At 41.1% G+C, this 23787-nt stretch overlaps 1 protein-coding gene across 5 annotated transcripts in view; it reads left to right on the forward strand.

Annotated features, from left to right (window-relative positions):
* The window catches only part of PARP9 (poly(ADP-ribose) polymerase family member 9), a 31540-nt gene that overhangs the window by 2633 nt on the left and 5120 nt on the right, over positions 1–23787 (forward strand). For 2 of the 5 annotated variants that reach the window (XM_068546625.1, XM_068546626.1), the window contains exons 2-10: positions 3063–3144; positions 3957–3990; positions 6192–7036; positions 8480–8707; positions 9947–10147; positions 13156–13219; positions 15982–16347; positions 19665–19801; positions 20414–20588. In XM_068546625.1, coding sequence (XP_068402726.1) covers positions 3130–3144; positions 3957–3990; positions 6192–7036; positions 8480–8707; positions 9947–10147; positions 13156–13219; positions 15982–16347; positions 19665–19801; positions 20414–20588 — 2065 coding nt within the window. In that variant the 5' untranslated portion in view covers positions 3063–3129. The remainder of the gene's footprint in view (positions 1–3062; positions 3145–3956; positions 3991–6191; positions 7037–8479; positions 8708–9946; positions 10148–13155; positions 13220–15981; positions 16348–19664; positions 19802–20413; positions 20589–23787) is intronic. The other 3 variants (XM_068546627.1, XM_068546628.1, XM_068546629.1) reach the window with 3 other exon arrangements.

The raw sequence follows: 23787 nt of genomic DNA on the forward strand, positions 1-23787 counted from the left end.
TCAGGCAAGAGGCCCTGAGGCCCTGAAGTGAAGTGGTATCAATGGGCAAGGAGGGTAGGGCTGTATTTGAAAGTGATTGAGGTGGACAGGACCCAGTGATGAGTTGAATATGGGACAGAAGATTCTAGATTTCTGACTTGAGTGGATAAATGGTGTATCATTTACCAAGCTGTGGAATCCAGGAGATAAAGCATGGATTTTGGAGGGGGTTGGGTGAGGGTAGGTAGCAGTGCGGGGAGTGGAGATGAGGAGACTATGGATCCAGTTTTGCAGAGGCTGTGTTTGAGGGGACTACGGGACGTTCAGGTAGTCTTGAAAAGTGAGGCTTAGGAGAGCCATAGCCTAGAGATACAGATGTGGGAGTCATATTTGCAGCTGGTGAGTTGAAGTCGTGAGAGTGGATGAGATCACCCTTTGAGGGTGTACAGAATGAGCTGAGACGTGCCTCTCGACAAAATCCTGGGATAGTTGACTGAGGCTGAATCCAGGGGAAAGGTCTGTAAAGGCAAAGTGAGAGGTAACAAAAGAACCAAGGGAAGGGCTTCCCTGGTGGCGCAGTGGTTGAGAATCTGCCTGCCAATGCAGGGGACACGGGTTCGAGCCCTGGTTTGGGAAGATCCCACATGGCGCGGAGCAACTAGGCCCGTGAGCCACAACTACTGAGCCTGCGCGTCTGGAGCCTGTGCTCCACAACAAGAGAGGCCGCCATAGTGAGAGGCCCGCGCACCGCGATGAAGAGTGGCCCCCGCTTGCCACAACTAGAGAAAGCCCTCGTGCAGAAACGAAGACCCAACACAGCCAAAAAAAAAAGAAAAAGAAAAAAAGAACCAAGGGAAGATGGTATAGGAGAAGCCAAAAAGCAGAGGTTCAGGAATCAGAGAATGAAATGAAGAATGAAACTATAGAGAGAGGTCAAATAAAGATTAGGACAGAAGAGAGTCCACTGGGGTTAGCCACGTGGAAGACACTGACGAGCAGTTTCAGAGGGGGCTGGAGATGAGCTGGGAGTCAGACTGCAGTGGGCTGAGCAGGCAGATGGACGGAGAGCCAACTCCTTCATGCTGCCCATGAAGAGAAAGGAACATAGTAGGAACCAGTGATGGAAAGCTGGGAAGGCTTTTGTTGCTATTGTTGTTGTTAAAATAAAATAGAAGAGATTGAATGTTTTGGACAATATGCTCCTTGTTTCTAATTTCTTTGGGGTTAAAAGAGTGTCATCCCCCACTGCCAAGTCTATCCCAGAGCCCTTGAAGCCTGGTCTGAACAAGAATATACTCAGAGAAAACCATAATTCAAAAAAACACATGCACCCTATGTTCATATCAACACTATTTACAATAGCCAGGACATGGAAGCAACCTACCATCAACAGAGGAATGAAAAAGAAGATGTGGTACATATATAGAATGGAATATTACTCAGCCATAAAAAGGAACAAAATTGGGTCATTTGTAGAGACATGGATGGATCCAGAGAGTGTCATACAGAGTGAATTAAATCAGAAAGAGAAAAGCAAATATCATATAATAAAGCGTATATGTGGAATCTAGAAAAATGGTATAGATGATCTTATTTGCAAAGCAGAAATAGAGACATAGACATAGAGAACAAATGTATGGATACCAAGGGGGAAAGGGGTGGGGAGGGAGGGCTTGGGAGACTGGGATTGACACCTATACATTATTGATACCATGTATAAAATAGACAATTGCTGGGAACATACTGTATAGCACAGGGAACTCTACCTAATACACTGTGGTAACCTAAATGGGAGGGAAGTACAAAAGGGAGGGGATATCTGTATGTGTATGGCTGATTCATTCCGTTGTGCAGTGGAGGCTAACACAACATTGTAAAGCAACCATACTCCAATAAAAATTAATAATGAAAAAGAAAAAAGAAAAAAGAAAACAAGTGCAACATCATCTAAAGAAAAACCCACTGGAAGCCCACAGTGGGAGCAGATGCGGCAGTTTTCCTTCTTTTGTGAAAACAGCAGTGCCCTCTGGAGGCAAAAATGCGTCTTCTCCCTGCATTTTTGGATTATACTTGGACTTGCAGCTTTTCCTGACACGTAAGAATAATCCTCCTGCCAATGCAGGTCACATGGGTTCGAGCCCTGGTCCAGGAAGATCCCACATGCTGCGGAGCAACTAAGACCGTGAGCGACAACTACTGACCCCAGACGCCTAGAGCCCGTGCTCCGCAACAAGAGAAGCCGCTGCATTGAGAAGCCCGCGCACCACAACGAAGAGTAGCCACTGCTGGCCGCAACTAGAGAAAGCCCGTGCGCAGCAATGAAGAACCAACGCAGCCAAAAATAAAATAAATAAATATTACCGAGAAAAAAAAAAAGAAAGAATGATAGTGTTCTGATGCTGTAGAGAGTCGCACAAAATTTTCCTATTGCAAAGGCATCAGAAATCATTTCAGAGGCCTAGAGGCGACTATGTGGAAACAAGTGTGGGCAACGGTGTCTTTAAGCATTTTTATTATTATTCTCCTCAAAATTCACAGTCTTTAATTCCTACCTGTTAGAAGGAAAAATTATTAAAATGTGTTTTCCCATGGTCTCTGATTTTTATCCAGACAATCCCCTTTCTAATTCGATCAGAGCTATTTATCACAAACTCAGTAACGTACATCCTCCACAGGCATAAGCACAGTTCCCTCTCTTTGGACCCCTTCCAGGGGTCTTCACTCACTCATAGGCTGGTTTTTCCTCATTGCTCTTTGAATGCTGTGCTTAGTTTTACCATTTGGTATCATCCTCCTCTTCTAAATATGTAAAAGCCTGCTTCGTCCTTTAAGGCCTGGCTCTAGCCTCACCTTCCTCATAAAGCTTTCCCTGCTGTAGCCCATACAGTTTTTTCCCTTCTTTGAATCTCTCTGTAAAGGAAAGAGGGTAAACAGTAACAACAGCAGCGAAAGCAATGTGTGCATCTTCACCAATGAAATTAAAAATCACTCAAGCTCAGAAATCTTGTTTAGTCTTCCTGTTGTGTGTTTTCACCAAATTCCCTAAGATGCTCATCATATTACATCCTTCTATTCATTCCTAGAAGGGGGCCGCCACATTTGGGAAACGCAAAACAGAGTAAACATTGAAAGACCCCAGAGACCTGGAGGATGGACTTTTCCAAGGTAAAAAGCATAAATGTATATAAGTAATAAACTTTGATCAGCACGTGAATAGTTCTTCCTGTAACAGCAAAAAATCTGGGGTCTTCAGTTATAACTGGCATTCTTATTTGGTTTTACTCTCCCGGTAAAAGTTTTCTCCTTGCCCCATGCGAGAGACGGGGACTCAAGAATATGCTAGTATAATCAACAGAGTCAACATGAGCATGGGTGATTTTTTGTAAAATGTCGCCTCAGTATCATTTTTATTCTCTCTAGTCATTCAGCAATTCTGCTTTTGCAGAATGCGGGAAGGAGGAGGATGGAGGAGGAATAAAAATAAGGGACTAGGGAAAAGGCACCTCATTTGTTTATCCTGAAAGTTCCACATTCAGGCTTGTATCACGAAATAAGCAATTGAAAGTGGTAGATGGTGAGGTGTAGCTGATGAGGCTCAGGTCCCTATGTCTTCTGTTCTGTCTAGAGAAACCCCACAAACCTTTGGAGATTGGAGTCCTGTCTGAGAGTTTTGGGTCATTTTGGTCTGTGACCTTTGAGCCTTTTCAAGTGGTAATCTCCAGCCCTTCATCCCATCCAGAATTAAGAGTGCATTGGCCTCTAGGGAAGCGGGGTAGAGTCAGTGTTGGCTGGAACATTTAGTATTTCAAGTATTTCAGGCACACTGATTAAACAAACAAACGTGTTCCCCTTCCCCCTCAAACCCAGTGTTCTTAGGAAGGTTTCTGTTGCTTTGTGTTTATGAAACGGTATTTGTCATCAGTAATCTGTAAATCATTCAGTCTCAATTTTTTTTAAACCACTCTCCCTTTTCACAGGGTGTTGGAGCAGCAGCTTACAGTGAGAAATCAGGTAGGATCACCTCACTCTCACTCTTGTCTCAGAAAATCTTTGCTCCTATCTTTCCTCAGTGGAGAAAGGGGAGTACAGAGGAGACTATCTCCCCCACAGATGCTCAGGTGCGTGACTGCAGGACCTTGTGGGGACCGGGCATACGCCTCAGAAGGGGGACTGCTTTGGAAGCAGTGTGGCACCAGCAGATGTGTTTCCTTAGGGCTCCCGTTGATCCTATCCTTTGCCCACAAGACGTGAGACCCTTCTGACCACAGCCCTAGAACTGAAACTGTTCATAAGAGGTGACCAACTGATTGTCTCCTTGCTCAGCAAAGCTTGTAAGAGCCAAAACGGAACCTGCCTAAACTTGGGTGGCCCACTTGAGATTTTCAACCAAAGCACAAGCCTGTTGGCTCTGACTACTCATGTGCTGCTGCTTTTAGGTAATTGTAATTGAGGCCACCAGAGGTCTTTCTAAGTGGCTCAGATTAGAAATGGGAATTGAAGTAAAAAATAATTAATTACTACACTATAATCTATTTTAGGGCACACATTTTTTTCACATCTCTGAAATAAGGCTACTCTCTACCCACTGATAGGTTTAGTTGGCATCGTTTTTCCTTTCTCAGTGGCATATAATAATGATGCCTTAGACCCCATGAAATGCACTGTCACAGGTCGGGTTCTCCAGGACGCGGAAACTGAGATGGAGTTAGGAATGCAGAAGGTAAAAGGAAAAGAGAAGAAACTGGATTGGGCAGGTGGAGCCATCAGACTGTAATGAAAACCTGGCAAAGCTCTGCCAGCCCGGGCTTCCCTGGTGGCGCAGTGGTTAAGAATCTGCCTGCCAATGCAGGGGACACAGTTTCGAGCCCTGGTCCAGGAAGATCCCACATGCCGTGGAGCAGCTAAGCCTGTGCGCCACAACTACTGAACCTGCGCTCTAGAGCCCGCGAGCCACAACTACTGAAGCCCGTGCGCCTAGAGCCCATGCTCTGCAACAAAAGAAGCCACTGCAGTGAGAAGTCTGCGTACCACAACGAAGAGTAGCCCCCTGCTCGCCGCAACTAGAGAAAAGCCTACGTGCAGCGACTAAGACCCAATGCAGCCAAAAATTAATTAATTAATTAATTAATTAAAAAAAAAAAAAACAACTCTGCCAGCCTGAGGTTGCTCACTGGCGGAGTCCCACGTTGGACATCAATGGCCTTGTTCAGCCATTGATGGGAGCCACACTGAGAATAGCGTGACCTGGGTTGGAAGGCTGAGATGGGCCCTGAGGGACTAACAACTGGAGGCTGTCAGCTAACCATACTGCCCCCTTCACTGAAGGGGGATCTGAGCAGCACATCATCTTGCTGCCACATGCAGTAAATAATTTTTAGCCAATCAGTTTTAATTCCACCAAAATTGCGCTACAAAACTAGAGTATGGTGAAGAATTATTTACTGTCATATTGTCAATGCTCCGCCCATGTGCTGGACTATGCACCCGGGAGCATCCTCGACCAATGACTGATAAAAACTGAATAAATATCCCAGCTCCTTTACCCCTCTGGTGATATAATGCTGAGACACGTGGTCTAAACTGTCCCCCCGTGGAGTTAAGCTTCATTTGCTTTGTAACACCCCCTTTATTCATTTCTTTCCTTTCCCTGTCTCACTTTCCCACTCTCCTCTTGCCATCCCACACCCCTGGTGTTTTCTGGGATAACCTCCCAAATAAACTTACACTCAAACCCCTGCCTCAGAATCAGCTTCTAGGAGAACCCAAGCCAAGACGCTGACAAAGGCAAACGAGTTATCAATAAAGCCTCCACATATTTTTGACTCATAAGTAAGTCCTTTCTAATACTTGTGCCTTAAGCATGGGTCTTCCCAAACTTGCCATTCTTATGTAGATTTTTTAAATCTATGAGCCCTGATATGCACAGTTTTAAACCACCATCATTGTATCATAGTAGCTACCACTTATTGAATATTTACTGTATGCCAGGCACACGACTAAGCACTTTATGGTGACTTACCATTGAAAACTCTTGGATATCTTTGGTCTAATTACAGGTCTAGGTGAGAGGGAGAATCAGGAAGGGACCTAGAGGAAGCTCATCTTTCCTTTTGCACAGAAGAAGCTCAGTCTCCTGGTGTGAAGTAGAATTACATTCTTTTCAAAGGAACTCTTGCTCATTTCTTTATTTTTTATCTTCTCTCCTTTTCCAGAGATTGATACTCTCAGAGAAAACTACAGTCGGCAAATTTCCATTAATCACAATGACTTCAAAATTTTAAAAAATAATGAGAGTCGGCTGTGGGAAGTCCTCCAGAATAAATTTAGCTGTATCTTTAGCCTAGTCTCTCCAGCCCAGGAAGGTAACAGTGAGTCTCGACAAGTCTTCAGAAAAATGCTGATGCCCAGGCTAGAGTTATCTGTCTGGAAGGATGACCTCACCAGACATGCTGTTGACGCTGTGGTGAATGCAGCCAATGAAGACCTCATGCATGGGGGAGGCCTGGCCCAGGCCCTTGTGAAAGCTGGCGGCCTTGAAATCCAAGAGGAGAGCAGAAGATATATTTCCTTATATGGCAAAATTCCAACTGGTGACATAGCTATCACAGGAGCAGGGAAGCTTCCCTGCAAACTCATTATCCATGCTGTTGGGCCTCGGTGGGGGTTAATGGATAGACAGGAATGTATCGGTAAGCTGAAAAGAGCCATTACAAATATTTTGGATTTTGTCAATAGTAAAGCGTACACTGAGACAGTAGCGATTCCAGCCCTGAGCTCTGGGATTTTCCAGTTCCCTCTGGATTGGTGTACACAGGTCATTGTGGAAACTATCAAGTGTTACTTCCAAAACATGCAACTAGCCAGTAATTTGAAAGAAATTCACCTGGTAAGCAATGAGGACCGTACTGTTGCTGCCTTTAAAACTGCTTCAGAAGTCATCCTAGGGAGGAACGAGCTGGGGTCCCGGGTGAGTCAAGAAGCCAGCCACCTTTTCAATACTATGGTTGTGAACAACCTGACTCTCCAGATTGTCCAGGGCCTCATTGAAATGCAGGAAGTAAGTCTTTGTTTTATTCTCTTGCACTACCAAAGGGGATCCCTGAACTGTTTATTACCTATCAAGTATGTTTTGAGCATATACTATTTCAAACACGGTTTAGAAAGCATCTTGTTAAGTAAGGTTAAGAGTATGGATTTCAGAGCCAGACCATTTGGATTTCAATACTAGCTTTGCCACTTACTAACTGGGTGACCTGAATCAAATTACTTTACCTTTTGATCCTCAGTTTCCTCATCTGTAAAATAAGGATAATAATAGCACTTATATCTTAGAGTTGGAATCAATACACATAAACTGCTTAGAATAAAACTTGGCATGTGATAAGTATTTATAATGATTATTGCCATTATTCTTAGGCACCATGAGGAAATAGAACAATCTTTGATTCCGAGGAACTTAAAATCTATTTTATTCTTTTTATGTAAAAAGATTCTCTATTTGAAAAATCTCGTTGGGGAGACAAACCATCTGAACATTTCTAAAGCAACCTAGCAATAATAAACAAAAAAGTCTTAATACAAAGTGAATTCGTATTTAAGAGTATATACATTTGTGACAAGAGTGGAGTGTAGTAGCTCAAGAAGGATTACTTCAGAAGATGTGAGTTTTAAAGAAGACTGAGGGGATGGCATGAGATGAAATATTTATTTGATAAGTCATTAATATGCCAATTTAAAATTAAAGTGGAAACATCCTGGTTGAATGACTTATCCCTTTAACTAAAATTTTATTGTATTTAATTATTGCCAACACAAGGAACTTTAAAATTTGTAAAGGGTGCCAATGCCCCCGACTTGCAAATTCTGATTTCACTTTCAAAGTGACACATTCATTAACATTCATGAGAAGTACCGAAGTTACCCCCAAAGGGAGCCAAAGCCATCAGGATGAATTAGGGGGATCTGGGGACCCCACCAAGAAGGAGGTCTACTTCCCACCGAAGACTTTTTTGTCTCATTTGTGCTTTCTTTCACCATGTACTACTTACCTTAAAAAACACAAACTTTAGGGGATAGAAATTGCCTGAGAAATTTTATTTCCACTCTGTAAGACAAAATGAAAATTCACACAGAAACAGCAAAAAGTGATGACAGTGGGGCAGAGAGTGAAACCACTTATTGATAAAGCTTAAAACAAATCATAGAGAATGCTGTGAATCTGGGATATTGGGGGTATAAGCCAGCAAGGGGCTGACAGATGTTTGCAATAAAAATTGTATCATCTACATACTTCACCTAATTTCTGACTAGGACAGACAGATTCATGGCAGTCAAATGATCATGCTTTGGAAATTTTATATCCATTATTAAGTGATATTTCTGTGGATTTAGGATCTTCAAATGTATTTTTCAAAGCTCTTCAGGGAAACAAAGATTTAAATTAGTCATTTAAGAAAAAATAATTTAACACTGAATGTTGTTCATTTTTTTCCCTTTTCAGACGAATGTAATTGTTAATTCTGTATCTCCACATGGTGGTCTTAGAGCTACATCTGTGTCAAAATCAATTCTACAAGCAGCAGGAGATGAAATAGAAAGGGAATTTAGCCAAAATATGACTAAAACACCACTAGATTCCCAGTTGGTACTGGTCACAAAAGGATTTAAATTGCCCTGCAAATACGTATACCATGTGTTGTGGCCTTCAGGATGTTCTGAACAAAAACTGGTAAGGTCAAAATAAATTTATCTTTCTGTATCTCCAGAGTCTATGTAGTCTGTTGAATTTCCATCCTATCATTACATTCATGGAATGTTATTGTCAAGTGGAATAATCCCCATTCTCTACTACTCCTGTGAATACCTGAAATACTAAACAGGTATTGTTGTCACAAGTTATCATAAGTTTAATTTAAAATATCACCTAACCCATGTCTAAATTTTAAGTGGACATACCGCAGATAGACACAGAAACATCAGGGCTCCCTCAGTCTGCACACTTGTTCACCTCACCGCACCCAGTGACCCTGTAAGGCCTTTTCCTACGTGGGCCTGGGATTCGGCCTCTCCATATCTCCTGCCATCTGTTAAACTCCAGGAGGACCTGGGATCTCCCGTCCAATACCATTCCAGTCAAATCTATCGCCTGTGGTGTCTGTGCCTGTGGTGGAGCTTAGCTTTCTGCCTGACTCTACAACTGAGCGACATAAATTACATGCATTAAAGAATAGGGGGAACCTACTGACAAGTGGAGAGAGGGAAACTTAGTCCCCTTTTCTACCTTTGTCTATCTTTATTTTGTCTCCATTTCTGGTCTTCTCTTGTTTAGAGAGCCCTCAAATCCCAAATTGGTCCTCCAGTCACTCTCTACCCCTCAGTTTTTCAAGGTCCTTCTACATTAGTAAAACCTTCCTACATTAGTACAACTAATATACTAGTATATTAGTATAATGTAGGAAGGTTATTAGATAACCTTCCTACATTAGTATTCAGTTTGAATGTTGAAACATTGATGGAAGTGTAAATCTGCCCAAAAAAATTACATAACAGATCTTAATGACATTAAATAAATGTTGCTTACTTACTTTAACCTCTGCCTCCTTTATTAAAGCTCTTTATGTTGACCCAGAAGTGGGTCAGGGAAGTGGGGATAAACTGAAGGTTGACTCTCTAACCTGTGGAGAAGGCTACATAAACTGAGGGAAATCACGATGCTCAGGCGTCCTGAATGGCACAAAATGGACCACTCAATTACTTCAGTTTCTCAGCCCTTTCGTTTCTTATCATCTAACCTTATAGCTATAATGGGTCCCCTATGGAGTGGTACCTTGCCTGTTCTCTGAGGAGGGATGGACATGGCCCTGAGGAATAGTGGAGGCTGGCGTTGTAAAATATGGGCAGGATTAAGGGGTAAGTGAAGTCTTATTTTTGACTCAAGGCTGATGTTGAATTTGTGTTTTTCCTGCAGACATTGGAAACTGCAATGAAGAAATGCTTGGAAAAATGCCTTGAGCTAAATATAACTTCCATTTCCTTTCCTGCCCTTGGGACTGGAATCTCTGCAGCAGCAGAGATTATGTTTAATGAAGTTTTAATATTTGCCAGACACCATTTGCAACCATTAACTGTAAAGTTTGTGATCTTCCCAAAAGAACGGCAGTTATATAAGGTAAGTTAATGTCTTAGAAATGTCCTGCAGTTCGTTTGTTCATTCATTCACTCAACAACATCTGTTTAGTATCTCCAAAGTAAGACATGGGGCCTGTTAAGTGCTGTACAGCATGGTGATGGTCTAACTTGGTGAAATTTAATTTTTATAAGTTGCTCACTTCTGACCTAGTAAAGAATGTCATTGTACAAGCCATGTTTACCCCACTACCTAGCTTCTCTCTTGTCCTTTGTTGGCATTTATTCTTCCCTCTGCTCCTTAAAGGTAAGCAACCTCCTAGTTTTATGGGGTCCTCTACTCCTTCCCCTTCTCTTTCCCACCTCCCAGGCTGTCTCCATGTGGGGGGTGGTTGCCATTTTCTCTCTCCCTACAAGGAAACAGGTTTGTTCTATCTTGTTCTTTTCTGGAACAAGTGTAAAGGTTCTTATTCCTCTTGCTGCCTCACTAGACACAGGGAGGTTTGTAGTGTTTACTGATTTCCATTGCTGACGTCAAGCTATCCATGTTACATCATTGAAGAAGGAATTGGAAAGAGGTGTTCACAGTGGGGTCTCATGAGCCAGTGTAAGCCAGCTCCAGTACACCACTGTCTCATCCACAGCTGACCTGAATGATTGGTGAATTACCCAATGAAGTAGCTTACCTTATTGACAAAATTAAACATCCTGTCATTCGAATGAAGTTCACCAGTCCCTCCCCGCCCCCAGCAGAGGACTGTTACTGGGCCCAGATAGGTGCCCTGAGTACATCTCTGGACTGTCCATAAAGCACCACATCCCTGTAAGAGGAATTAACCACAACTAGAAAAGAAGGCTCTCATTCTCTTCAACATACAAACAAAAATGTAAATGGCGGTTCAACAGTACAGAAAAGATCAACCACAGTCTGAGGGCTTCCCCAGAGGCGAATAATAACAGTAGTTGCCATGAGTTGCATCAGCCAGGCACTGTGCCAAGAAGAAGCTGTCTCTCTTCATTCTCCCCTCAGTCCTATGATGAAGCCACTACTGTCATCTCCATTTTACAAATGGGACCAGAGGTTGATATGTACACACCAATCCAGTGGCTGAGCCAAGATTCCAACCTGTGTCTGTTGGTCTGACCCCAAAGCCTGTGTTCTGAACCACTAAGCAAAAATACAGAAAAAATAACTTGAAAGATGATACAGCTTTCAGTTTTGTAACTCAAAGGAGAAGATTATCTTACAAAGTAATTTATGTTATACCCTGAACATTGACCATTCCTTCAGGCTTTTTTCAATGTTAACACTACATTATATCCATGTGGAAGTATGACGTGCACGTACACATATGTGTACACCTCTGGTCTTCTGCTAAGCACATCTTTTCTTCCTAAATAAGTCTTTCAGTGAGGGGTGTATGTTCAGAAAGATCAGAGGGCAACTTAAACAGTTCTTCACAGGGGGCATTACCTTGGCAAGGTCCCTACACTCCAGAAAATGGATCTGTCAGGCATCTAGAGTGGACCTGACTCAGGAAGACCAACCAATTACTGAGCTCACAATAAAGTGATACTTATGTTCACACACTCATGAATTTCCAGTTCATGGATGACAATGAGTAAATAACTCCCCAGCTGACTGAAATACTGTGTTCACTAGTATTTCATGATGATAAGGGTCCTGGGTGCCACTGAGTATCTGTAAAAGGCAATGAACAGTCATTCATTTGGTTATTTAACAAATATGTATTGCATATCTACCTTGTGCCAGACATCACGTCTCAGAATAAGGAACTCCTTACTAGGAACACTCCTCACATTCCTCACATGAGGTGTTAGTCATTCGTGGACAGAGCTGGAAAAACTGCCAAATTCTTGCCATTTGGATCTACTTTTCCAGACTGCTTGCAGACTGTCTGCTTGTTATCCACACCCTCTATGTTATTGATACTGATTAAGGTACAGTTTTCTTTCACATTCAGTTCAAAAGCCTTGCCTAAATGATTTCTAACCCTGGGACACATACTGACCTTTAAGTGACTTTGGAAGAGAGCTGATTTTTATCCATGTTGTGTTTGGCAGCTGTTATTAGTCTGTTTATCAGCAGATAATGTTATGTCATTTGTTTTGGAGGGCAGGGAAGTTCCTCCCTGTTATGACCTCTCCAGGTACTAAATAAGCATGGTAAGATTGAGGGCTTTTTTGCTCTGTAAATAGCAGCTGCAAATATAATTTATGAAGAAAAAGTACTGCAGATTAAGAAACTTCATTATTAAAGTTCAGACGCAATGAAAATCTAGTCTTTACCTCATTATTTACCATCTTTTTCAATGAAGAATTACTGCCAATTGCATCAACTTTAAACAAGGAAGACCCTGGGCGTGGTGGTTCCAAACCCTAGGAGAGATGAGTTTTTTCAAATAGATACTATGTTAAAGGATCTACCTGGCAATATACATAAATCTTTGTGTGTAGACTGTCACATATTAATAATTATAACAATGGCTAACATATTGAATATTTATAATATGCTGGGTACAATTATAAGCACTTTACAGGAATTGATCATTTATTTAATCTACAACAAAGCATGGTGTGCGTATAACTTTTTAAAATGAATTTGTTTTATTGATTACAAGAGCATCTGCCTCTGTTTGTCTTCTTCAGTGACATATCCACAGCTTTAGTTCAGTGCCTAATATGCAATTAGCAGGGCATTAATATCTATGAATGAATGAATGAATGAATGAATAAATGATATTTTGCCTTGGGATGTACATTCTCCTTTTTTTTATGCCAGATTTTAAGGTGGTTTTTTTTTCTTTTTCCATTTTTCCTATACTTGTTTCCCCTACATGTTCTAATTGTAGTGCTGCACTTGCGGTTCCCGAGGACTTTCCTAAAGGCTGCTTTAGATTTGTGGCAGTGGAAATGGGGGATGACAGAGTGGATGAGGTCAAGTATGTGAGTGTAGGTAGAGAGAGGGATTTTGATGACAGTGGCTAAAAGCCCCACTTAGGACTCTCTGCTCTGTTTTGCTTCTCGTAGGTTTTCAGCACTGAAATGGAAAAGAATAAGTTGAAGCTGCAGGGTCTCAACAATTACCCTGGTGGTGAGTAAGAAACTCACGGATCTAGAAATAGAGTCTACCACCATAGGCTCATTTTATTCTTGATCATCCGAACTAATGGAGGGGAGAAGATGAATAAATAAGCCAAACATGTTTCATTGTGCTCCTGCCTGGATACCAATGTGCTCTATACCTGACCATGATTCTATTTTTGCTCAGTCTAGTTTCATGATATGAATAGAGAGAAGCTAAGTTGAAGTAGGTAATCCACAGTGTGGGTAGTTCATTCACAAATAGATGTCTATATTTTTTTTTCATAAGCTTACTAAGCCAGTTACTCTTTCTGATTTGAATGGAGTGCCATCTAAATGGAGTTACTTATTAGTAATCATAGAAAATATATATCAGTAATACCAGATAATAATAAGTGGATTAAACCAATGCTACCCAAACCTGAGTAATCACTGGGATTGTGATGGAAACTTTAAAACAAACAAACAAACAAAAATATGTATGGCCCAACCCTACAGATTCTGATTCAGGAACTTTGGGTCTGGGCCAAACATGTATACTTTTCAGTGCTTCCTGGTCAGTTTTGCTGCAGAACCAGGTCTGGGGATCACTGGACTAAACCAATCCTGGTAGTTGTTGGAGAAGGATTAACTTTGTCTTATAACTCCATTCCTGTAGAGGAGTTTGAGTGGACTGAGATGGAATTGTGTCATGACAACTAGGATGTGTACTTCTGAAATAGTCTTTTAATCCACAGTGTTCTATAGATGTTAAGAACACCAGACATTCAACCAGCAATAGAAACTATTAGGATATTTTCTATTAGGGTCGAAATGATTTGCTTATACCCTTTATTAGAAGAGTTCACTTTTGGACATTCAGTGTCCAGCAGTGTTGGAAATGAAGAAGAGGGAACTTGAAGAGCTCTGGCCTATGACTGCACCTCTTATGAGCCTATTTATCTATCTGTAAAATGGTGATAATGACAGATGGTTGTGAGGATAACTGGAGATTATGTATGTAAAAATGTTCTGTAAATTACGAAGCATTAAACAAATGCCAGGGGATAAATAATGAATGAGAGGATGGCCAGACTCCCCAGGTGGCCTAGAAGAGGGAGAGATGCCCTTTGACTGGAAGGGAGCAAGAATGGCTTCACGGACAAGACGGTTCTAAGTTGGGCTTTGAGGATGGCAAGATTTTCAATGGCCAGAGTTGGTGGGGGTAGGGCACCCAAAGTGAAGAAAACTCACAGAAGCAAACAAATGCACTGCATGTTTGGGAAACCACAATGACTCTAAGGAAGTTAGATAGGAGGAGTTTTAGGAGAGGATAATATGCAAGAGGAACATACAAATGTCCCTATATCATTAATCTGAAAAATGGGGCCAGGCGGTGCCATTTACTTCAGTAATTTTTGAGGACATCGATAAAGAAATTATAGTACAGGACAGTAACAGACATTAATAATGATTAATGATGATGATCTCAGATTATTAAGGAAAAGTTAAACTATTTAGGAAGGCAGGGAAGTTATGTTTCCATTATAAGTATTTAACTAATAAATAGTTAAAGTTAATTATGTTTTGGTGCTAGAAGAGACTCCTTTAGTCATTTCAATAATTTAGTTACCTAGAAGAACAACTCTTCTTTCCTAATAATGATGGATAAATGAAATATCACCATGCATTGTTTTTATTTTCTCCTAAAAATAATATAAGCTCCCAGGCAGAACAAGCGTTTTTTAAAAAAGTATGTCATCAATATAAGAACCTCTGTCACTTCTTACTGTTGTCTAAAACTTTGGCTTTTATTGTTACCAGAGGGAGGCCATTCTCCCCCTCCTACTTTTAGGTATGTCCTGGTACTTTTTCATAGCTCCTGGTACCACCCAACTGCTATATCAGGGGAAAAGATGCTAATGACCACTACTGTCCTGAGATCACTCACTGGGAAGCAGAATTGTATGAGCACTGGAGTCAGGTTACCCACACACCTACCAGCTCCCTGGCCACCACTTACAAGTCCTGTAACTATGGGCATGTTAGTTAATAACTTTCTGAATCAGTTTCCTCATTTGTAATATGGGTCCTACTAATAGTACGTATTTCATAGGATTGTGAGAATTGAATAAAATAATACATGTAAAGCACTTAGAATAATGCCTAGAAATATTAAGTGTTCAACTTACTTTTTCCCCTCAAAATATGTTTCTGAGATTTATCCGTGTAGTTAAAGTTTACTCCTTTTCATTGCTATAATATTCCATTGTTTAGCAGCACTGAACTCCAAGTGTTGGTTGTGGAGGTGCAAAATGTCCTGTCATATACAGATAAGATATAAAAAGGAATCCCAGGTAGTGAAATTATGGGTATTTCTTTGTTTCATTATACTATGATAATTTCCAATTTTTCAAAAATTGGTTTTACCTGTGGCTTTCAGAGATATTTGATTTTAAACCTGGTGGTAACTAGAGTTTACGGAAAATCCCATTCAGCAAGAAATAATAGTTGGTTAGCATCCAGGATGAGATTACAAGGTGAATTCATCTGTAAACTGACACATGCAACACAGCAGGGGCAAGCCATGATAAGCTAAACTCTGTGTCCCCAAGGAGACTGTAAACTATACATTTAGATTTTCTTTGTACCCAGCAAAGCTCTCAGAGATAGGTACTTAATTGAAGCTGCTACTGCCAAGGATGCTGAGGGCAAACAGTGGCTGTGGTGTTCTGTTCTGTACTGGTTTAAAACCCACCTGCCTTCTGTGGTTGCTTATGATAGTGTTTTCAGTCCCCCAGGGGACCAGAGAGAAGAGAGAAAATAGATTTCCTGTCCTCAGTCTGATGGGACCCAATCAGGAAAAGATAGATGAGGCCCAAGCATGGATCCAGAGGATACTGACCCTCCAGGACTACCACATCATTGAGGATAAGCATATCCTCTACCTCGGGAAAAAGAAACATGACTATTTGTCTCAGCTTCAGAAAACCTCATGGGTCTCTATCTCAGAGATGATCAGCCCGGGAAAGGCACATTTAGAGATTAAAGGAGCCCAGGCTGACCTCATTAAGGCAGTTTTGAACATTGAACATATGCTGTGTGAAGTTCAAGAGGAAATGGCAAGAAAAAAGGAGCGATTCCTTTGGAGCTTGTCAGGTGAGTAACTTTCAATTAAGTTGGAAAGTCAGCCCTTCCAACTTTTGGGCGTGAGCGTGCATGTGTGTAAGTGCGTGAGAAATAGAATGGAAGAGGAGAGAGAGCAAACCATGCTGGGTCTGTTAGGCCATGACTTTTATAACCGTTTTTTGGCTCTTTCTACCAGCAGGGTTAATTATTAGTAAATGAAAACACACACAGACACACACACGATTGGGTTTACTGATGATGACATGGATTGCCTAAGAGGCAGTTATGAGGAAAGCCCAGGATAACCCAAGCCCAGGCTCTAGGGAAAAAAAGTACATCCCTAATTCTGCAGATGGAGCATTCAAATGCAGACACATTCCACTTACTTAATTCATTTCTTTAATTGAGTTTTATTGCAATTATTTATTGCTGGCAGCGTTAGGAGCCCTAAAATTACTTTGAGCCTTCCCATCAGAGTAAATTTCATTGGTACTGTGAGGTCCACTCAAGTATCACTCATTCAATGGGGCAAAATCTATCGGGATGACTGTGGGAATTTGGGTCTGGAGAGATCCTTTTAACTTAGCCCTAGAGCTAACTGGGAAATCATACCATTGAAAATACTGCCTTGGGAAATTGAGGCTTATTTCTTTCATCTATTCAACTAATGTGTATTGCATCCGTGTTATGTGAAGCATTGTGCTAGGTGCTTGGGGTACAGTGATAAGATGAACATTGTTCCCACTCAAAATCTAACTGGGGAAACTGAGAGGTAAGCAGGTTAGTTATGAACAGGAAGGTGAAAGTGCTCTGGAAACAACTAGGTGAGGCACCCAACCCAGACTTGGGAGGTAAGGGGAAAGCTTCTCAGGGGATGTGTCACAAACGGAGAAGTGAAGAATAGGTAGGAGTTAGTAAGGCAAAGAAAGAAACTTTAAAGAAATCAGACCATAGCTGGGCCTAGGTTATGCAAGACTTTGTAAATCACATGAAAGTATTCAGAGTTTTTCTTGAAACAGGTGGAGAGCCTTGAATGATTTTAAGCAAAGACAAGGTCAGACTTGTATTTTAGAAAGATCACTGGTTGTAACATGGAGAGTGAATTTAGTGCAAAAATTCAGATGTAAAACTTCAGAGAATGCCTTAATTTCACCATGTGTTTGTAAAAATAGTTCAGGCAGTTATGGTCAAAGTGAGGGGGAGTTTGCAATAAATGTTGTATCCATAGTCCACAGAAAACCCAGTGTCAAAAAACATGGACAAAAATAATACTCAAGAATGAGACCCAAGATTATGATTTCTACTTAGCTCTTAAAATGTAGTGAATGTGGGTCTTTAAACTGACATTGACACTTCTCAAGAGAACAAGATAGAAAATAACACTGATCTCCTGTAAAGCTTGTGGCATTACTTTAACTGCATTCGTAAAGTTGGCCCATTCTCCTAGCTGTTGGCAATTTAGTCATGTAAGTCCCTTGCTCTGCTGCAAGGTGGCATTTTTTGGCAGTTGATGACTAAGCATATTATTCTACAGCAGCGTTTCAGAGGTTCATAGAGACTCACCCCCTCTTAATCAGGTTAAGATCTACATTAACAAAATGGATAATTTTGAAATGAGTTATTACTACAGGGAACATCAGCTATCCACCAGAACAGTATGTTTTAAATAATAGAAGTTAGGCATCTCCTCTTTTATGGTTCTCTTTTAATCCTTCCTGGTGAGTGTTTCTGATAGCAGGACTTTGTGGATCTTTGAGTTTCCGGTGCCCAGCTCAGTGCCTGGCATGTAATAGGAGCTCAGTAGATGTTTGCTGAACTCAAGAGAACTGAACTCTAATACTGTACTTTATAAATGTGAGCTATTGCTCTCCAGATTTAATTTACAGTCTCTTCCTTTGAAATGTCTTGGCTTTGGTGTTCCTCTGCTATGGAGTTATGTTCCTCCTGCTTTCCTGCTTTCCGGATTTACAACTTGGCCCTCTATAAGTTTCTCTGAATTAATCATCTGCTTTTCGTGGTTAAATTGAGCCCACTCAATTAGATAATGTGCTAGGGATTAGGTCATTTTAGTATACTTGGTCTTAAGTCAAATGGAAAGTAAACTGAAAGAAAAGAAGCCTTTTTTGGGGTTTTCATATGTCCACCTGTGTATTTAGTCCAGTAAGGAGCTCCTTTGGGCAATAAAAGGTTGTCCCTTGAATGTAAAATAGGAAAGAAGGAAAGAAGTTAAGGAAGGAAAGAAGGAAGAAAAAGAGGGAAAAGGAAGGAAGGGAGGAAAGACATGACACCATAAACTATTAATCTCCAAATTTTGTTCTTCTTGGTTGGGTGGCCTATGAATAACATATATACTAAATATTCTGCCTTGCCCCTTACAGAAAGCACTGGTGAAAGCCAGGTTTATAATCTTGGATCTGTACTTATTAGCTTTGTGATATTGAGCAAGTCACTTAACTTCTCTGAGTTTCAATTTCCCTATTTGTAAAACTGTGTTAATTATTTCAGTGGTGGTTTGTAATACCCAAATGAGGTAGAGATACAAAACTGTTTTGAAAACTTTGAAGTGTTACATAAATGTCATACCGTTTTCCATCACCCCTTAACATTTTCTTATGCTTATGTTTTTTTGTTGATTGGCATCCTGGCTAGAAATACAAACATTTCCTATTAGCAATACAACTATATATCATCATTACAGCATTGATGGGGGGAGTATATATTAATGCTCTTTTTTCTCTTATCCCCTCAGCTTCATAATCCAAATCATCTGAGGACAAATTTATTTACTACTTACTTATTTATTTATTTATTCTGTGGGAGATTCTGCCTCCCATGGGATGTAACTTTTTTTCTTGAGCTCTATTATTTATTTTATTTATTTATTTATTTATTTGGCCGCACCCCGTGGCATCTGGAACTTCCTGGACCAGGGATCAAACCTGAGTGCCCTGCAGTGGAAGCGTGGAGTCTTAACCACTGGACCACCAAGGAAGTCCTGAGGACAAATTTATTAACCCCCTATTTTATCCTATGACTTCTCATGGTATTACAGCTGTCCTTGCATGTCCTAAACATATGAGGCATACAAGTTAAACTGCTTATATATTCCTCCAAATTTTTATAATTTGTTTCATTTAATTTCTGTTTATTTATTTATTTACTTATTTGGCCATGTGGCACGGCTTGCAGGATCTTAGTTCTGTGACCAGGGATCGAACCCAGGCCCCGGCAGTGAAAGCACTGAGTCCTAACCACTGGACCGCCAGGGAATTCCCTCATTCAATTTCCTTACAAACCTTTCCCTCTCACAGAGCACTGAGACAAAGTTTTATATTACTCATTTTTAGGGCAGCAGACTGATCAGCAACCAGAAAACCAGAATCAAATGAAGGAAAATGCATTTTTGAAATGCCTAAAGCTTTCAGCTCGAGAAATTCAGGATCAAAAGAAACAGTTTGAAGACTGTGGTTTGCGAGTTATAAAGGTATACTTAATTAAGGGAAGAATTTGACTTATCTGCTATCACTTGGTTCTGCAGCCAAAAGAAAAACTCACCTGCTAATGACTCTAAGCTAGCTGCTCAATGACCTGGAATCCTAGGAATTAGTCTGAAAGGAGGGCAGGGATAGGCAGGTATGAGAGGTATAATTGGAATCAAGTGGTAGAAATGATGTCAGGATGTACAGAAGCATAGATCAAGACTCAGAGAGAAGCTATCTGCCTATCTTGAAGCAAAATAAAAAATGCAATAGCATTTATCACACTTATAATTATTTACCTATTTTTAGCTCTCACTAAACTATGAGCTTTAAGAGGGCAAAGACTGTGTCTGCAGTTGACCAGTTCATTACCAGCAATCACATAGTGATTGCTCAGGGAATTATTATTGAAGAAGGGACGGGGAATTTTGAAGAGATAGAAGTCAAAGTAGGAGAGGGTTGGGGCCAGGAGAGACTCTTAGGCAACTTTATATGAAAAGCAAATCACATGCAAAGTAATATGCACATAGTGCCTTTATTTTTGAAGCAGAGTAGCAGGCACTTTAAGTAGCAGTTCTCCAGTTTCTTTTTCAGTTTTTCATTTCCTTGGGCTGTAGGTGGAGAAGATAGACAATGCGCTTCTCATGGCTGCCTTCCAAAGAAGGAAGAAAATGATGGAAGACAGAACCCATGGGAAACCTGTGAGCCACAGGTTGTTTCAGCAAGTCCCACACCAGTTCTGCAAAATGGTATGCAGAGTCGGCTTTCACAGAATGTACTCGGTGCCCTGCGGTAGGTGTCAGCCCCTCACAATCGGGGTTACTCTATGTAGGAGTTGGTGAGCAGACATCAGCAGATGACTCACCACTAATAGCATTTGTTGCTTTGGTAAGGGGGTCATTTACAGCTGGGATTTAGTGGTAAAGTTATTTGGAAAGGGTCATATTTAAAATTTTTCCTTCACGTATATTGTGGCTGGTGGCTTTTATGTTGATGAAAGTGTTTGCAGTAAGAGCTACAGTTCACTGTTTTTCCCCTTTCTGTGTTTGTGTCCTATCTGCCGAGAGCACCCTGGAGCTTTTTTTTTTCTTATCTCAACGAAATTATTATCAACACTACCAAACCACCTTCCTCCCTTAATTAAAAGAGCATTTTCCTGAATATAATAAAGTTGGTCTTTTCTCTTCCATCCTCTTCATTTCCAGTAGCTGCCAGCGAATGAATTAGGCATCATCTCAGTTATGGGGGTTCTATGTGTAGTAGCTTCTATGTCTCAGTTGTACAAAAATATTGCATACTTTACTGCTATATTTTCTCTCTTAAATCTCTCCATAAGAAGCTAAGAAGTTTAGTAATCATCATGGAGGATACTAGCGAGGCAGCTTGATTTTGCCTGGTCCATTAAATATGTGGCTTTTGATCCTCACCTTTCAAATACATAGCATGATCCTTGCTGTAGAGCCTACTCCAAGGCTTGATTTCTGGAAAGCAAAGGGTCTGGAAATCATCTCTTTGCCCCAGAGAAAACATAAGCAATACCCAGGGTAAAAATTGGACATGAACAATTTTTCACCTGGGGGTAAAAATTGATAAATGAATCCCCACCAAGAAGTCTTGGAAGTGTAACCAGGAAAGTGATGATCAGTGTGATCCTTTCACTGGCAAAATCTTAAAAATTCACGACTTCCATTTGCTCCTAAACCCATTGTAACTGGCATCTCTGCAGTCCACCCCTGCCCCTTCTATTTTGACTTAAACTACTCTAAGAACATTACAATCCTCATATTTTTCAAATCCAGTGAGTGCCCTCTTTTCAGTTCTGTGGCAGACACTGTTAATTGCCTACCTAACATCTGTGCACATATTTCTTCCCCAAGTAGCTAAGACACACACCGTCCTCCCAAGGAAGACTGTCCCAAAGTCTCATCTTGGCTTATCATCAGCCTCAAGTCCAGACAGTCCTTTCTTAAAGCTTAAAGGCAAGGTAATTGTCCTAATACTTTCATTATACAACGATATGAGAGAGAGCAGGAAAACCGCAATAAAAACTCCCAGTTCGAAAGGGGAGAAAGGAAAACACACAAGTCACTGGTCTATACCACTAACCACGTGCTGCTGGACCGGAATAGTATTCTATTCTGGGAGTGGAGTAAGACCCTCGTTTTGCACTCTGGGAAAAATCTTCCTTATGTATTGCCGCTCTTGGTCATTTCTAGGTGAACTGCCTACCAGGGGTCTATGGATTGCCCTAGGGATCTAGAATGCTCCCAGGCTACTGATAGCTGGACTTGTAGTTTTTTTCAGCCATACGATTCCTTTAAAAACTAAGCAGCATGAGGCCTGTTTGTTTCTGGTCAAGTTTGTGTCTTTTTAACCCAGCCAAATATCTTGTCTCCATCTAGTCTTTAAGCCTCAAGATTCTGGTCTTTTACCTGCTGGCCTCTGTGCTGTGCCCACTTCCCTAGCCTTTAGCTTAACAGCTACTGCCTTGAGGGAATTCAGGCAATTCAGACTCAGTGGGGAGATAGTTCTCATAATGTGACTTGTGCCAATGTGTCTGGTGAGAACGTTTAACTGAACGTGCCTGAGAAACCCTGGAGACATCAATTTTGTCACCACTGAAGTTGTTTGCAACTCATTTTTTTTAACCTAGTTTTCATTTGGAGTGTAAAGGCTCCTGGCTTTTTCACACCTGCATGGCTCTGAATTTTGGGACTCTCAGTAAACTTAGATGCCATGTGTTGGTAGAGGGGGCTTCTATTAACAAAGCTTTATTTATTTTTTTCTATCTGTCTTGCATTCTAGCCAGTTCTATTCTGAATTCATCTCTTGCTTGTAAGACTTGGATGAATGCAGCAAGAATGTGCCTGCATGCTTGCAGTTTCTTTATTGGATTCATTCATTCATTCCATAAGTATTTATTGAAAACCATTCTAAGAGTCAGGCCCTGTGCTAGGTGGGAGGGATACAACGGTGAAACAAAATACAGAGTTCCTGCCCTTATAATTTATAATCTAGTGAGTCCATCTGTTGTCGTTTTTTTAAATGTTGGTATTTTCTGGAGTTCTGAAGGAACCTTCGCTCTTTTTCCTGTACAATGTCCCCCCGCGTGATTATCCTATTCCCATGACTTCAACTCCTACCTCTATGGTGATGACTTGCAAATTTGTAACTCTAACCCCCTATGTTTCTCCGGACCCGCAGGCCCATATTTCTGTCTTTTGGACATCTCTACCTAGATGTCCCATAGCCACCTCAAACTGAACGCTTTTCTTGGCCATACTTTTCCTTAAGAAATAGGCTCCCCCCACCCCCACCCCCCATACTCCCTAACCTGGCTAATACCCCCATCCATCTACCAGGTCTCCTAGGCTGGAAACTTTATCCTCCTCCATTCCTTCCTTTCCCTCACTCTCATATTGAGGCAGTCATGCAGTTCTAGTGATTCTCAATAAAATTCTCAGTCCAGACTTACCTCTCTGTTCCTACTGCTTTAGTTCATCTTCCCCTAAGCCTAGACCGTTGCCTGGTCCTTTCCTTGCCTCAAAACCACCCCATCTGACCTATCCTTTACTCTGTTACCAGAATTAGCATGCTAAAAAATTACACACCCGTTTAACATCTACAATTTAAGTTGCCTACAAGGTAAAAAACCCAAACTCCTTAGCAGAGCATTTAAGGCCTTGGACCCACGTTATTTCACCAGCTTATCACTTACTATATTCCTCAACACACTAGCTGTGAACTTCTTAGAGCTTCCTAAATATGTGCCGTATGCTTTCATGCCTCTGTGCCTTTCCATGTGGAATGCCTTCCGTCCTCACCCTTTCTAGTCCTGCGAACTCCTCTTCCTTCTTCAAGATATAGTTCAAATGGAATCTCCTGTTTGACACCTTCTGCAACTCCTGCAGGCCCAGCAAGTTGCTTCCCTGTGTGCTCCTGTACTTCCTTCATTTCTTTGTTACATCTGTAAATCTAACAAGTACAAAAA

This window comes from Eschrichtius robustus, chromosome 6 (genome assembly GCF_028021215.1).
Source record: "Eschrichtius robustus isolate mEscRob2 chromosome 6, mEscRob2.pri, whole genome shotgun sequence".
Classification (NCBI taxonomy): Eukaryota; Metazoa; Chordata; class Mammalia; order Artiodactyla; family Eschrichtiidae; genus Eschrichtius; species Eschrichtius robustus.